The following is a 15,264-nucleotide window of genomic DNA, read 5'->3' as shown; positions in this document are numbered from 1 at the left end:
TCATAATGAGTTCATTAGTGTGGTCATCTTGTTGAACTAAATTCGGGACAAATGAACCGCCAAGTGTAGATCCCTTCAGAAGATTGAAGAGAAAACTCATTAAATGGTAAAATTTCTACATTGAGATATCTGACGTTTAAAATACGCACACTGAGATCTCGCATTTTTATACTACCGCCCTCCCCTTAAGCCCACAAGCGGTTTGTTTTCCTCCCAATTCGCAGTGCAAATGGTTTGTTTTCCTCCCAATTTAAACGTCAAAGCGGCATAATACCAACGCAGCTGGATAAGTCTATAATGAGCAACGATTCGTCAATATTTCGTGGGAAACTGGGCTTAGACAACTGAATGATAATGATTGTTACTTCTCAAATGATTTTGATAATCATAAAATACGCGTCAAACCTAGGGGCAGATCACTCGAAGAATGTATAACAAATTTGCATCAAATTAGAAAAAATGCATTTAATTTCCATTTTTGCATCAGCTTTGCACTCCCTCGCAGAAAAGTTTGTTTAACAAACGTCCTACGCTGATCCACTTTGTTCGACGTTTTGTTAAATGTAGGGCTAGTTTTTCTGTAGGGTTTTGACGTCTTACACGCAACGCAAACAACATTGCACGCAACGCAAAAACATTGCACGCGACGCAGAATACATTATGAATTTCTATTTTGATGGAAATAAATGCATTTAATTTCGCTGATTTTTAAAAATGCATCACAAGTCATCTGCCCCTAGCGTCAGACACTAATTATATGCACAACTTATTTCATTTCAAATAATCGGATATCTTCTGTAAAAATCATAACCATGTAAACTGATTTAATGCTCATAGTAATTTATTCAATAACATAAAAAACAATTATTTAAAATTTTGTAGCAATTTGACAAAAATCTCACTTCTTTTGTTTGAAACAGCGGTAATAAAAAAGTGCTGGCCTGAAACTATTAGCTTCTGGTTGGTCATAAGAAACAATTATGAAATTTTCACAAAAGTGACGTTTACGAAAAACAAAATACAATTTTATAGAATCAATAACAGATTTCATATGGGTTTCATAAGAAAAACTTATGAAATTCTTAAACGCATATATTGGAGCGAAGTCATAAGACTGTTTTATGAAATATATTATTTGTACGTCTATGGAGTGCATGAATAAAGATAAATGAATTCATAAGCCTGCCTATGACATTCTAAAGCGTTCAATGGCATCGTCAGAAGGCTGGTTCATATGTCGAGACTTATGAAATTCTCAGAAGCTTTTTGCTCGGTGTATACGAGTGTCTGCCCCAAAGCGTGTCCGGATAAGAATAAGAAGAGTGGCAGATTTGACAAGCGAAAAACAGATTCAAGATAATAATATTGGTGGCAAACGCCTTGAGAACCTCAAAAAGGCTGAAAGCACTAGTTTCTATATTCAAAACATTGTTTTAATTAATTTCGATTTTAACAACTTCTTTTTTCTGAAAGTAAAGCAGTTATATAGATAGCAATATAGATGTTGCCAATTGTAAAACCAAAACTCTCGCTTTACGTAGGCCTATACCTTATCTGGTATCATCTTGGGTTTTCACGTCATTTGCAGTTTGACAAGACCAAAATTTGACAAGACCATAATTTGATGTTGGAACGGTCTATCCCTGAGAATCATCATAGGAAGGGCAATCCCTCGGCTCTATACACAAGTAAGCTGAATATGCTGTGTCACGGGATGCTGAAGCATCGTGTGCGTTCCTGTTAGTCTCGTTGTAATTACGAACAACTACTGATTTGATGCAGCAATATAGTTGTTTGAATGATGCTGACAGCCCGGGGCAATAAGCTACGTCGCAGTATGTACGTGAAAATCGGGACTATCACAGACCGCAGAAAGGTTTGAAACTAGTAGTTCTAGATACGAGGCGCTTGAAGAGACGAGATTAAAATTTAAAGTCGATATGTTTCAACGTTTTCAAAAATCTTTGTCAACCTGGTTCACAGCGATTTTTGGCAGGTTTATAGTTTGCGTCTCATCTCAAAAGTTTAGATGTGCTGATTTTCATTTGTGATCGTTTTTGTAGCCTGTTCTGTGTAACCTCCGTAGGCCTGAGATCTCTTGGCGTACGAATCGTTTGAAAGGTTCTCGGCCGTAAAAAATAAGCAAGTTGGAACCCCCAGTACAAAGCTGGTTAAAAGCAATTTCTAGGCAGAAAAAATTACATATCATTATATTAAACAGTAGATGTCGACTTAAAGAAAGCTGCTCTGCGTAAGCCGGATATTTTTGTCCTGTTTGTACGCAATCATTTTTTTCAAGCGACTCTTACATCGGAGAACCTTTACGCGAATTTTGCATTACAACTTTTTCTTGAAAAGGTCGACACTAGTGGGGACAAAAATTCAAACAAAATCAATAATGAATATTTTCAGATTTAGTTTTAATATTTATTTTAAAAAATTGGGCTTCAAAGTTTCATAAGGAATTAGTAAATTAAATTTTCTACGGAATAATTTTTTTATTCCTTATACATTTATTGCTATCCAAGTAACTTCTTTGACCATCAAAGTACGAGTAAATGTTCCGAATTACGGCTTTTTCGAAAAATGGGTTATGGGAAATGGTCCTAAAAAGCATATTTTACAAACATTGAAGAAAAATTGGGGAAACATTTAAAGTAATTTAAGCTGAAAATAAAGTTACTCCTACTAACTTTACTAAAAGTGGTATGCACATGAGTGACATTTAGGACGAAGGTAGTGTGAGCCGAGTCCAAGGATCCAAAGTGACGCAAAGCCGCTAAGAATCCGCCGAAGTGGTCTTGATCTCTCCGTCGAGAGTGCAAACAAACCTGTGATCCACTGGCTTGCCTGGTATACTCAAGTATAAGGACAAGACTAGTTGAAGCACACGAATGAAGCGATGTGGCGTCGCCACATTTGTTTATTGCTTTCTCCTGTGCAATATCACTTGTAGTAAGATTAGTAGGAATAACTTTTTTCCAGTTTAAATTTCCTACAACATTTCCCCCATTTTTTCATTGGATGTTGTAAATTAAGCCATTTATAACCATTTGGTCTGCCTGCCCGATTTTATACCGCTTGGTTGTTAGTTTTTCTATATCTTGTCTGCATACGACTAAAACCCATCACGGTCCATCTCCCCTGTTACAAATTTTATCGGTCACAGCGTAAACCCCCGCAAGTTCACAACACCCCGTGATCAGTTTAGCAAAAAGGCTATTGTTCAATTACACTTACTTTTCCTTAATACTCCGTAATCTCATGTACTTGTGCTCTAGAATAAGTTTCTTCAGTGCGGAAATATCATGTTCCACTTCAATAATAGGACTATCAAGTTTTAGTCGTTTCCGGGCTGTTGGAGAAACAGGAAAAGTTTCACCACTATCCACTCCTGCGCCCGATCCCGTTCCAGTCACTATTCCACTTGCAGTTTGTGTGTATATCTTCCCAGAATTTGCACTATTGTTATTACCGCTTATGATACCACTAAAAACACTAACGATGCCACTGGGATGATTCGGGACTAGTCCATCACTTGCACTGTTGCTTCCACTTGTTCCGATAAAAGAATTCTGCGTTCGCACTCCACTGTCAAATGAAGCTCTGATAACTGTACTGTTTGTGTCATTGTTCACATTGTTAACGCCACTGATCAAAACGTTACTACCACTAGTTGATGATGTAAACTGTTGCTGATTACATGTAACGATTCCGGCTGGGTTTGGTACTGTATGAGATTTATTTTGATGTACTCCAGTGCTCTGCATTGGCTGAAGATGCTTAAACTGTTGCTGTCTCTCATCGGCAGACGAACGGGACATTGGTGATGAAACTACCACAGGCCCAACGGGCAACTGGACCGGTAAAATGGATAAAGGAAAATGGTGAATTACTTCCCGATGTTGTTTTAACGTACATTCTGTCGCAACTTACATGGCCTGCACTGCTGATGCTCAATATTCTCTGGTCAGTCCCAGCAGGAAGGGCTAGGGTACGACCTGTTTGCCCTCCCGCTGAATCACCTTCATTCATTTTTTAATCATCTACAAATAAAAAACAATGCAAACAATACAGATTAGCTATCACACATTTTTGTTGACAGTTCAGACCATATTCTGAATCGGGCAAATGCCTCGATTGTAATTTGGAAATAACCAGCGACCCAAGAATAAGGGCGAAAATTATTCATTTTGTTATAGTAATTAATTCATACTCTGGCTGCTCTTGGTCGCTTTATTAGATGCACAATATCTGCATAACATCCCATACGCGGAATACCTATGAACCGACGATACGCTGAACACGAAATTCCAATATTGCTTTAAAAATTAAAGTAAGGCAATTCTTCACGAAACAAAACTTTCTGCATATTCGATACTGAAGCCGCACACATAAAAAAACTTTCCATGCACTTTGACAATCTCCGGCATTTTCACTTCAGCAAAATAGTGCTTCTCATGACGAGCAAGCGACCAAGCGGCAGCCATCTTGCTTTTCATATACTGGGACTCGCCCATCAAACCATCTCCAAGCGATGAATATTTTCAACTTTACCTCAACCAGCTAGCGAGTTGTTTCCTAGCTTGGGATTCAAAACAATCATTTCTCACGCGCGAATCGATTCCGTGTGGGTTTGGCCGGATTTCGAAGCGAATTTTCGCTGAAATTAGCAAACTATTAACGCGAACGACAGAATGCTTCTTACTACGAGAGTGCCGGAAAAGAGAATGAAGCTTCTACAGAGCGAAAGTCATGTAAACGCAGAGTAGCCAACTAAAATCAGACTCAACTTCCGCCGCAAACGCCAAAATTGGTGGCGAATCGCAGGGTGATTCCCAAAGCCCAAGATGAAAAAATTAAAAGGTGTGATCATTTGACAGCTGCGAAATTTCTCAGTCGAGCGACAAAATCGGGTGCTTCGACCGATTAATTAACAAACTACTGGCGATTTCGCTTGAACCTGAAACTGAGTCAGGTTCTAACCCCAACCGCTGTCAGTTCATACATTTTGACAGCAGTTGGGGTTAGGCACTGACTCAGTTTCGCCTCAAACGAAAACCACATAAATTGGGTTTCCTCGGTATAGCACTATTTAAGGCCAATTTCTTCACCCTCGCTTAACTTTTAAACCAGGTTCACCAGTACGTTTAAACCTGGCTTAAGCGCTAAGCGAGGGTGATGAAATCGGCCCTTAGACTCTCCGTGAAAATGAAAATGATCAAGTGTTGAATACCTTTCATTATTCGCGGCGGACAACGTCGTGAACAGTTTCATCAGTGAACAACGATTTCACGGTCAACAGGCAGTTTACAGTTTGTCAGAATGCAGTCTGCACGCCACCGAAAAACTACCTAAAATTGAGTACGTTTGACTCAATCTCGTGGTATCGTGCAGGAAGGTAAAATTAGATAAACCGTGTTGAAGGTAGTTTCCATTTAACAACGGTAAAAATCATAACTCAACCTTGAGTTTAATTTACTTCAATTTAAGTTAAATTTACCTAATTTTGAGTATACCCCAAACAACTCAAAAGTACCTTACTGCACGGAAGACCTCGACTGAGTCGAATCTCTCGTTTTGTTTTTGCCAACACTAATAACAGAGACTAATTGAGACGGAGGACTCAAGGATTTCCCATGGTTCAAGTAGTACTAGCACGGTCCCCCGAAATGTCAAAGAAAGATCGGTACTCAGCACTCATTCCCTTACGTTATCATAGTATGCCTTTGATATAGGCAATCGTCTTCGCGTGACTATAGTAACATTAAACAATAATAAAGAGGTCAGGCAAGTAAAAAGTTTCTGCACCAAATGCTTCACATATTGCCAGGATCAAATACAGAAGAATATTAATTTTGAACTTCATTTTAGCCGACGAAGCGGTGTTTCTTAATTAGTGAAAAATTTTACACGGTGAATGCAGTATCGATTTTATGCATGGGTGCCCTTAGCGATGGCCAGGGACCCCGCACTAAGGACGACACTATTCATACTAAAACTTGTAATCGGTGGCCAAAACTTCCGCAATTAAGCTGTGCCGGAAGCAGAACAAAAAGCATTCAAACTGACAATTAAATCTTTCACTCGAAAGCCTCTTACGGATTTGGCCAGATGACAGCAAAAGAGTATAACTACTAGAGGGAGCAAAGTGCTACTGTCTCAATGTATTCACGGACTGAAACATGGAGTCTCGCTCTAACATATTGTATCCCATTAGTTTTACATGTGTGTATCCGGGACAATATGTGTCTAGCATATGTAAGAGCGAGATGATAAATTATCAGTGTTAACAGTGACATGCGACCTCTAGTAGTTATAATCTCTTTTGACACAGCTCTTCATCATATTTGGACCATATTATAGAGAAATCTATACACTGAAAAAAATCCAAACGTTAATTCTATTTGCTTCAAACCGCTTAAAATTGATGTGAAGAAGAAATGCTATTGTTATCTCGCGCACACATACCTTCTATGTGTCAACTGTATAAACTATGTATGCACACACATAAGTTATATGTGCATATGGTTATAGAATGGGGTTTTATGTGCCTAATAGTTATGAAATGTGAATGTAAGATTAATATTTCTTGTAAATACACACATTAGGTTTATGTGTCAGCAAATAGTGTCTATATGCCTCCGTTAATTGCAAAAATCTATGTGTAAAATCAATAGGCATAACGTTTACTTTTTTTTGAGTGTAAGGACAAATTCCTCTGAAAGTAACTTTTGCTAGGCCTAACACCTTTATGACCGGTGAAGCATTTTACACTATATCCGGACTGTTCTAAATGGACTGGTGCAGAACCCACAATATTGTTTTTGTATTAAAATGGGTAAACCAACCAAAGAAATATATTTACATTTCCCAATATCAAATTCATGATGACAATAGATTCTGCATCATTGTATATTTCGTTTATTCAACAATATACTATACCAGAACTTAAGAACATTATTGAGACTCAAAATACAATCAGCCCTTTTTAATGAAGACAGATTGCCTTTAAAGATGTATATATGTTGGATAGAACGGTTTGCGGAGAGTTCGGTAACCAAATTGCTTTAATGAATTGGTTACAGAACGGTTTGCTGTTCAAAACACCAGTAAAATTTTACTGTACCCAGTAATTCAAATTCAATGTGTATGAAAACACTTTAGGCACGAGTCACAGCAGATCCATCCAATTTCTGCTTCAACCTTTTTCGCTTGTTTGATTGTCTTCTTTGTCTTACTGGGTGGTTCCTCAAAACCACAGGCTCCACGGACGTCTGCAGTGATAACGATGACCAACACGCTAACGATTCTAATTGGAATTACTGCTACCCCAACAGAGACGAATGCGCGACACTTCAAATATCACAAAACTACCACTTTATGGAAAAAATGAAGGCGAAAACTCTTGATTACTTAATTAATCCGCTTGATAAAACGTCGTCGTATTCCTTTGAAAATAGAGGAATGAGAATCAAGACGCAAAATAGGATAAGTTCGTCATACGGTTGACTTCGACTTCGGTTCGTTCGAAAACAACGGAGATTTTTCAGTACTTTAACTGCTACTCTCAGGAATTCGTTGCGTCAGTAATAAACAATAACTCTAAATACCATCGAACACTAGATTAAAATTATTAAAAGCTTGTTGTGCCAAGGACTGAGTGAGGTGAGTGAAGTGACATATCGAGGGACCAAAGTAACTCATTCTATTACACTGTGAACCATAAGTTTTCAGGGATTTCTTCGGGAGTTGGGAGTCTCGATTAGTCTCTGCTAATAAGCTAATAAGTGCGAAAGCGACGCACAACTCAAAAGTCCCTAAATTTAAGTTAAAAGAACTTATACACTCAAAAAAAAGTAAACGTTATGCCTATTGATTTTACACATAGATTTTTGCAATTAACGGAGGCATATACACACTATTTGCTGGCACATAAACCTAATGTGTGTATTTACAAGAAATATTAATCTTACATTCACATTTCATAACTAATAGGCATATAAAACCCCATTCTATAATAATATGCACATATAACTTATGTGTGTGCATACATAGTTTATACAATTGACACATAGAAGGTATGTGTGCGCGTGATAACAATAGCATTTCTTCTTCAAATGAATTTTAAGCGGTTTGAAGCAAATAGAATTAACGTTTGGATTTTTTTCAGTGTAGGGATCTTAAATTTGAAAAAAAATGCCTCAGTTTTTCATATACTGTTGATAGCAGGTGTCCTTACGAGTACACTCATATCATTCTCAAACCTTTATTATTCTTTTCTGATTTTTTAATAAAAAAAAACAAATTAAATTCAACCAAAAAACTGACAGTTGTCCTACTAAATGACGTATCTGCAAATATCTCGTTCGCCTCATTGTTAACCGGGACAACACCCCACACAGCATGATCTGGTACTTTTGCAATCAGCTAGCAGCCTGCCATCCCAAGTTTCATCTGCAAACTATGGTAGATCTGATAAGGCAACCTATAGAGTCTTGCAAGTCGCATGGGTTTGGATGTGTTATTGTCCTAAAAGAAAACAAACTAAAAAATGTTTTGCCTTTCTCCATAGAAAGGTATTGCAATTGCTCTGAAAACCGTATTTTTAACGGAGGCCCGAGTGACATTTACCATTCGATTCAGTTCGTCGAGTTCGGCAAATGTCTGTGCGTGTGTATGTATGTGTGTATGTATGTATGTGTGTGTATGTGCGTCTGTGTGTATGTGACCAAAAATGTCACTCATTTTTCTCAGAGATGGCTGAACCGATTTTGATAAACTTAGTCCCAAATGAAAGGTGCAACGTTCCCATAGGCTGCTATTGAATTTCTAATGAATCCGACTTCCGGTTCCGGAATTACAGGGTGATGAGTACAAACACGCAGAAAATGTCGATTTTAATACATTCTGAAATGAATGTATAAAGGTGAAATTTTTTGACATTAAAAATGTCTTACTCCACTATCTGGGGCTAGGTGTCATTCTAAAATCAAAACTATCTCCCATGTAACGAAACTATGTAAGGTTTGCACGCTTATAACTCCAATATTACTAGATGGATTTTAATCATTCACACACCAACCGATTCAGAAACACCTAACTTAAATATTGGTAATAATTTAATATCTCCCCAATAAAAGTAGACTTTGGTAAAATTAAAAATTTCACGAAAACAGGGAAAATTACCATTCGTGAGGCAGATTTCTCAGACACAACCGTCAAAAGAGGGCAGCTTAGTTGCTCAATGAAACACGAAAAGTCATAAATAGAAGCAACGCATGTCCATTTAAATCAGTTGTTGCTCTTATCCCACACGAACAACGTCGTCTCCGGGCGATGCAATAAGCGCTATCGATTTTCGGTAACGTTGGCATTTGCACACACTCGCACCTAAGTGACTAAACCATATACGGTTAGTTTATAAATAGAGGTGACGCGTACACGTTTGAATCAGTTTTTGTTCTTATGTCGAACGGGTAAGATCATGGCTGCAGCGTCTGGGCACTACAATAAGCGGTAGACGCTATGCATTTTCGGCAGCGGTGGCCGTGTGCGGATTTTTCGGGTACCAGCACGGTGTCACAGAATGATTTGCAAAGTGGGTTGGTGGGGTGGTTTGGATTTAATTCAATACGGTGTGTGCTGCTTAATGTCGTTTTCGATTGAGAACCTAGAAACTAACCCAGGTTAGTTGCTTCAAACGAACGTTTTTAATGAAACTGAGTTGGGTTCTCGCCAAACAGCAGTGGTGTGAGCGAACCCGAAATATATTTCAGGTTGGAACCCAACCCGGTTTTCAGTTCAGTGGCGCATATTGTGCCTTGCAGGATAATCGCTCGATATGCGATTATATGAAAGCTCAATTGAGATAGGCGCGTGACAGCCGCCTATATAAATTTATAGGCAGCTTTTTCCTTGAAGCTTTCGAAAAGCACACAGCTGGTAGAAAAATAAAGCTCCACTGAAATCTGCTTGCGGAGCAACTGCGGCTATATTTGATGCGCCTTTCAGACGCCCGCAATGTGAGATTTTATTATAAGCGCGACAATAACCTAGGTTGGAAACTGGCTTCAAACAAACGGTTTGACAGCAGTTAGGTCCGAAACTGAGTTAGTTTCTGCTTCAAGCGAAAACGACATAAGAGTGTTGCGTTTGAAAAAAATATATTTATTTTTATGCATGCGTCCGTAATAAAAAATATACACGAACTTTAACTTGTATAGTCCAACGATTCCACATATTGTTTGGATGATACCCTGAACAGGTTGTTAGGCTCTGGAATCATAAGATGTTTATTAGGGGTGTGCGTTGTAACTTGTTAATCCATGTTTACGGCGCTTTGTAGCTGCGTAGGGTAAAGAGCCTATCGGTTTTCATATGTTTCATATTTCGGTTATATGTGATATATATTTCGGTTATGTTTTTTTTCAGTAAGGCATCTGACACGTGCTTCTGTAGTTATTGCACTGTTCAGCAGCGTAGTATTTTATATAGGAGAGCACAGGTTTTTACGCGGATTTTGAAATTAACGCGATTTTCATTTACGTGTTTTTTTTTTAAATTTACGCGGTTTTCATTTACACGGCCTGTATCCCCTGCGTGAAAAACCTGTGTAATTGCATCGGAAACAATCACATTCCCAGCAGAACTTTTTGTTTTCTAATTTCAAACACTTTTGTTTCGTACTGCACAAAACGGAAAATTTTAAAACAGAACTTACCGTCCCAGCAGCAGTTTAAGCGGGTGTTCTTTTTCGATTAAAATTCAAGCCATGTCTTAAGCGTTACTGGACATAAAATTGTTTTCCCAGTTTATCCAGTCAGAGTATCTGAGTATTGTGTCCTGCCCTATGTATTTAAAACACAGTTCTAATTGCGTTTTAAAGTATACAACAAATAGAACGGTTGGATATACTAGTTTAAATTTAAAATAAATCTTTTAAATTATGAAACAAACCGCTGTACTGAAGATATAATTATGTCAGTCCTATTACCACATAAAACACCTATATAACATAAAACGCTGCAGAATTGGTTTAATAATACAATGTTTACACTACAGAGTTATAACACGTTTTAATAATTAGCAACAAGAAAAATGTCACCAAACTAGCATAAACCCCGTTTTAACTGGTAGTGCGAACGTTTTATAACAATGTAATTTATCAAATAATTTCATTTTTTCCCCCATTAATCGATCAACAAATACTTAACCTTAAGATTGTTTACTTAAGTTCATTAGTACATTATTGAAAATTTAAATGGAAAATGAAATTTCATATTTCATGGAGAATCTGTATATTTCCGTTGGCGGGCGTGGGCTTCCTCATCACAGTTCTCAATATGGAACTTTTCTTTTGAATATATTTTCTGGGCAGACCAGCCTATTTTTACTAAATGGATCAGCCAAATAATGCCAATCACCTAGTGAGATACTTGGTTAATTAATAGATCACCGTTAAAAGACCTTCAATAAATTATGTTTTAATGGGGAGGGTATATAGCAAATTGTAACATGAAAACAGGCGAGTAACCAAGAACGTGAGTCGATATGTGTGATAGAAAAAATTCATTCGCACGCTCTTGAAAAAAGCTACATTTTTAATGTCACCGTGGTCGTGTCCTGTACACAACCCTTTAATTTTTCAAAATATGACCACAACTCCTTCGATTTGTAGTATTAGGTCACTAACATCCATTCAAAGTCTCTTTGGCCACATTGGCCACCATCATCGGTTCTGGAAGCCCCGGCGGAAGTATCCAAATTCAGAATAACAGTGACATCGGTTTCTCGGAGATGACTAGACCGATTCAACTTCAAATTTAGTCTCAAAAGAAAGGTGTTACGCCCCCGTAAATGGCTATTAAATTTCATCCAGATCCGACTTCCGGTTCTGGAGTTACGGGTTGTGGCGTGCGATCACATAGCAAATTGTGATTAAAACCGATACTCCGATGAAAGCAAAAAAGGTAAAAATTTCACTAAAATGTCTCTCAAACTACTTGAATTTGCAGTTTTAGATCACCGACGGCCAACCAAACTTTCGTTGGCTACATTGACCACCATAGACGGTTCCGGAAGTGCCCGGGAAAAGCGGCCATCTTTCAAAATTAACGAACTCATATCAAATTCCCGTAAATGGTTGGGCCGATTTTTGCAAACTTGGTGACAAATGATAGCTATATTATCCCCACAGATGTCTACAAAATTTCGCACGGATCGCTTATATGGTTCCGGAAATATACACTGAACCGTCCGGTCACATATGAAATTCCCATATAATCCGGAACTCAAAATTATTTTCAAAGGGGGGACCCCATAAAAATTCAGAAATCGAATTCGTATTTTTGATGCTAAACATCTTTAAAATGCATGAAACGTCGAGATTTTATGTTATCTCGAAATTTTTTTTTATAAAAATCGACTTTTTGGGACTTAACCGATTTCGCTCCTTTTTTAATTCAATATTACCGTGGCAGGTTTTTCCACAGATAACAGACGTTTAGGCTCGATTTGAATCGTGTGTAAATACCCGCTACTGAAATTTCGAATAAATCAGACGTCTGAAACATGTTTGGCAAACGTTTGCAGATGGCGCAGTGATCACTACAATGCAGTTAGAGTGCAGCTGTCAAACACGTGTAGCAAACAGTTGCGCAGATGGCAATAGTGAAACACGGATTTTCAACGTATAGCAATTTGAAAGTTTACACAAGTTTTTGAAGAAATTTTGTTCTAGCCTAAACGTCTGTTATCTGTGGTTTTTCTTTTGCAAAATTTTAAAACTCGAATAATGATTTCTTTTCTTGTATATAGTTGTCAAGTCATGTATAATATAATTGTAATGTATACATTTGAAAGCTTTTAATGAATATAAGCAACTAAAAAATTCTCGTATTCATGATTGAGAAAGGCACAATTGCACCGCTAGGCGGATTAAAACAGGTTTTTTCAATAGTTTCGGGCCTAAAAATTGAAAAAGGACTGAGATATTAACTCACGGTACTAATCTGCATCAGAATATGCCTTAACCCGCACATCCCTAAAGATCCCTATTCTGTAGGTTTTTTATGGTTGCGTGTGGTATTCGAAGGCGTTCACCGTGAACAGCGATGACATTTATATTCACCGCTCCGCATCAATTCCGTTCATCGTCGCGTTTACACTCCCGGTGAACAAGTGAAATATACACTGCGAACTTATTTCACCGTGGAATATTTAACCTTTAAATGCATACTGTTGCCATTTGGCAACATACCGAATTTTGTGATATAAAGCCTAGGGGCGAATCACTCTAGAAATGTATAACAAATTTGCATCAAATTGGAAAAAAATGCATTTAATTTCCATTTTCGCATCAACTTTGCACTCCCTCGCAGAAAAGTTTGTTTAACAAACGTCCTACGCTGATTCACTTTGCACGACGTTTTGCTGAATGTAGGGCTAACTTTTGTAGGGTTTTGACGTCTTACGCGCAACGCAAAATATATTGCACGCAACGCAAAATACATTATGAATTTCTATTTTGATGGAAAGAAATGCATTTAATTTAGCTGATTTTTAAAAATGCATCACAAGTGATCTGCCCCCAGTTTCCCATCCATCTTTTTTCATCAGTACATTGCACTTGATACAACATAATTTTAAAAACAAAACTTTTCTTCACAAAATATAAATCTATTGAAGTAATACTTTATATTGGACTAAACTTTATTAGGGTACGAGTTTCTCCATTCACAGTTTTGCAGACATTTCAAAATATTTAGACTTTTTAAAATTCCGCTGCAGGTATGACACAAAAGTACACTCAAAAAATGTAAACGTTATACCTATTGATTTTACGCATAGATTTTTGCAATTAGCGGAGACATACAGACACTATTTGTAGGCACATAAACCTAATGTGTGTATTTACAAGAAATATTAATCTTGAATTCACATTTCATAACTATAACTATAACAACGTTGTATAATCAATCAAAATACGCTGTGTTACAAGCGTTACGTTCAGAGCCCCAGCTCGACCGGAATGACATTTGCTGCGCTCTCTTTGTTTACATGGATGATCAGCTGTTCTTTAGAAAGCCTGTGAACAGCTGATCAGCCAAGTAAACAAAGTGCGCACCAAATGTCATTCCGGTCGATTAGGGGCTCGGAAAGTACCGCTATGTAACGCACCGTGTACTGGTTCATAGGCACAACTTTTGTAGATGGCGACAACGTACCTTCGATGACGCGAATTAGATATGGCGAGTCTTTGGGCTGAGTGTCTTTAGCGAAAATAACAAACTCCAATATCAAATCTAAACACCGCGAATACGCAATAATATTAAAAGGCGTCGTTCGGTTATTGATAGATCATAGTCGCATTGTATATCGATGTTTGTAGTTTTCGCGCATTTAGTTACATAATAAAGTACAAAAGATGTTCTCTTTGGTTGCCGATTACGGAAACAGCGAAGAGGAAAGTTCAGAAAAATCGAACTCTGCCGAAGACTCGGATCATTGCGAAAACGTAGCAGAACCAGCTCTTCGACAGTATGGGTGCCTATGAGACGCAGCTTATCTCACCTATGGTACAAGAATGAAAATGTCAACCCAAACAACTATTTTTGAATTCCCAGATCGGACCAGACAGCTCTCCCTAGTGCTAGTTTGATGCTGGCTAACGATAAAACAATCCCTGGAGGCGTCTTCAGCAATCCGTTTCGAGAAGCAGAGGATGCAAAAATAGCCAGCCTGGAAAAACATGTTAAAATGGTAATGTAAATTAATGTATTATATTTGCAATTTCAATAGTAAATGCCTACCTTTATTCGATATAGCGGTTTATCACGAAATAAAGCGCTTCTAAACAATTTCAGGTTGATCCGGAAAACAAATGTAGCGAACAAAAGCGTAAAATTTGTTGGAGTTATCGCAAAGGTCGTTGTCGGTTTGGAAGTAAATGCAACTTTGCCCACGATTCCGATTTGATAGTGAAGAAGGAACTTCACGGAAATCACACGCATTCAGAGTCAGTAGATCAGTTATCCCATGACGTGGGACATTCCAGTATGGCAGTAGAGAACCAAACAGTTCGGAAACACGATAACAGAAAGAAACGACCTGGCTTAAGCCGCGATCTGGTACCCCCAAAAAAGGTACTGAAAATGTACCATCGAGGAAAATACAGTGGAAAGCCTTGATTGGCTACAAAATTATTGACAGAGTGTACGTAACGGGTTTTTCAAGATTAAGAAATAAATATGTGAGTATTAA

The 15,264-nt window shown here is 37.9% G+C and overlaps 2 protein-coding genes across 3 annotated transcripts; one reads left to right on the top strand and one right to left on the bottom strand.

Annotated features, from left to right (window-relative positions):
- Nucleotides 1–2,422: 2,422 nt before the first annotated feature.
- LOC131691636 (uncharacterized) lies at nt 2,423–4,738 on the bottom strand. Its single transcript, XM_058978189.1, has 3 exons — nt 4,558–4,738; nt 3,937–4,046; nt 2,423–3,857 (listed from the first exon to the last, which is right to left on the bottom strand). The coding sequence occupies exons 2-3, from the start codon at nt 4,033–4,035 to the stop codon at nt 3,237–3,239; spliced, it is 720 nt and encodes a 239-aa protein (XP_058834172.1). The 5' UTR covers nt 4,036–4,046; nt 4,558–4,738; the 3' UTR covers nt 2,423–3,236.
- A 9,469-nt stretch (nt 4,739–14,207) lies between these two features.
- Nucleotides 14,208–15,264, top strand: LOC131689241 (uncharacterized). 2 transcript variants are annotated; one of them, XM_058974191.1, is made up of 3 exons: nt 14,208–14,547; nt 14,628–14,763; nt 14,868–15,264. In XM_058974191.1, the coding sequence occupies exons 1-3, from the start codon at nt 14,429–14,431 to the stop codon at nt 15,189–15,191; spliced, it is 579 nt and encodes a 192-aa protein (XP_058830174.1). In that variant the 5' UTR covers nt 14,208–14,428; the 3' UTR covers nt 15,192–15,264. The 2 variants fall into 2 exon arrangements, with proteins under 2 accessions (XP_058830174.1, XP_058830175.1); XM_058974192.1 differs by having other exon boundaries at nt 14,210–14,541.

Source organism: Topomyia yanbarensis, chromosome 3 (genome assembly GCF_030247195.1).
Source record: "Topomyia yanbarensis strain Yona2022 chromosome 3, ASM3024719v1, whole genome shotgun sequence".
Classification (NCBI taxonomy): Eukaryota; Metazoa; Arthropoda; class Insecta; order Diptera; family Culicidae; genus Topomyia; species Topomyia yanbarensis.
The sequence above is the reverse complement of the archived record's forward strand: the minus strand, read 5'-3'. Positions and strand labels throughout refer to the sequence as shown.

What these genes read in the sequence shown, in the direction of transcription:
- LOC131691636 (XM_058978189.1), bottom strand. Translation starts at nt 4,035, where the DNA reads ATGAATGAAGGTGATTCAGCGGGAGGGCAAACAGGTCGTACCCTAGCC. An exon ending in GCATCAGCAGTGCAGGCCAT is followed by an intron (nt 3,858 to 3,936) that starts GTAAGTTGCGAC and finishes TTACCGGTCCAG; the next exon opens with TTGCCCGTTGGGCCTGTGGT.
- LOC131689241 (XM_058974191.1), top strand. Translation starts at nt 14,429, where the DNA reads ATGTTCTCTTTGGTTGCCGATTACGGAAACAGCGAAGAGGAAAGTTCA. An exon ending in CCAGCTCTTCGACAGTATGG is followed by an intron (nt 14,548 to 14,627) that starts GTGCCTATGAGA and finishes TTGAATTCCCAG; the next exon opens with ATCGGACCAGACAGCTCTCC. An exon ending in TGGAAAAACATGTTAAAATG is followed by an intron (nt 14,764 to 14,867) that starts GTAATGTAAATT and finishes AAACAATTTCAG; the next exon opens with GTTGATCCGGAAAACAAATG.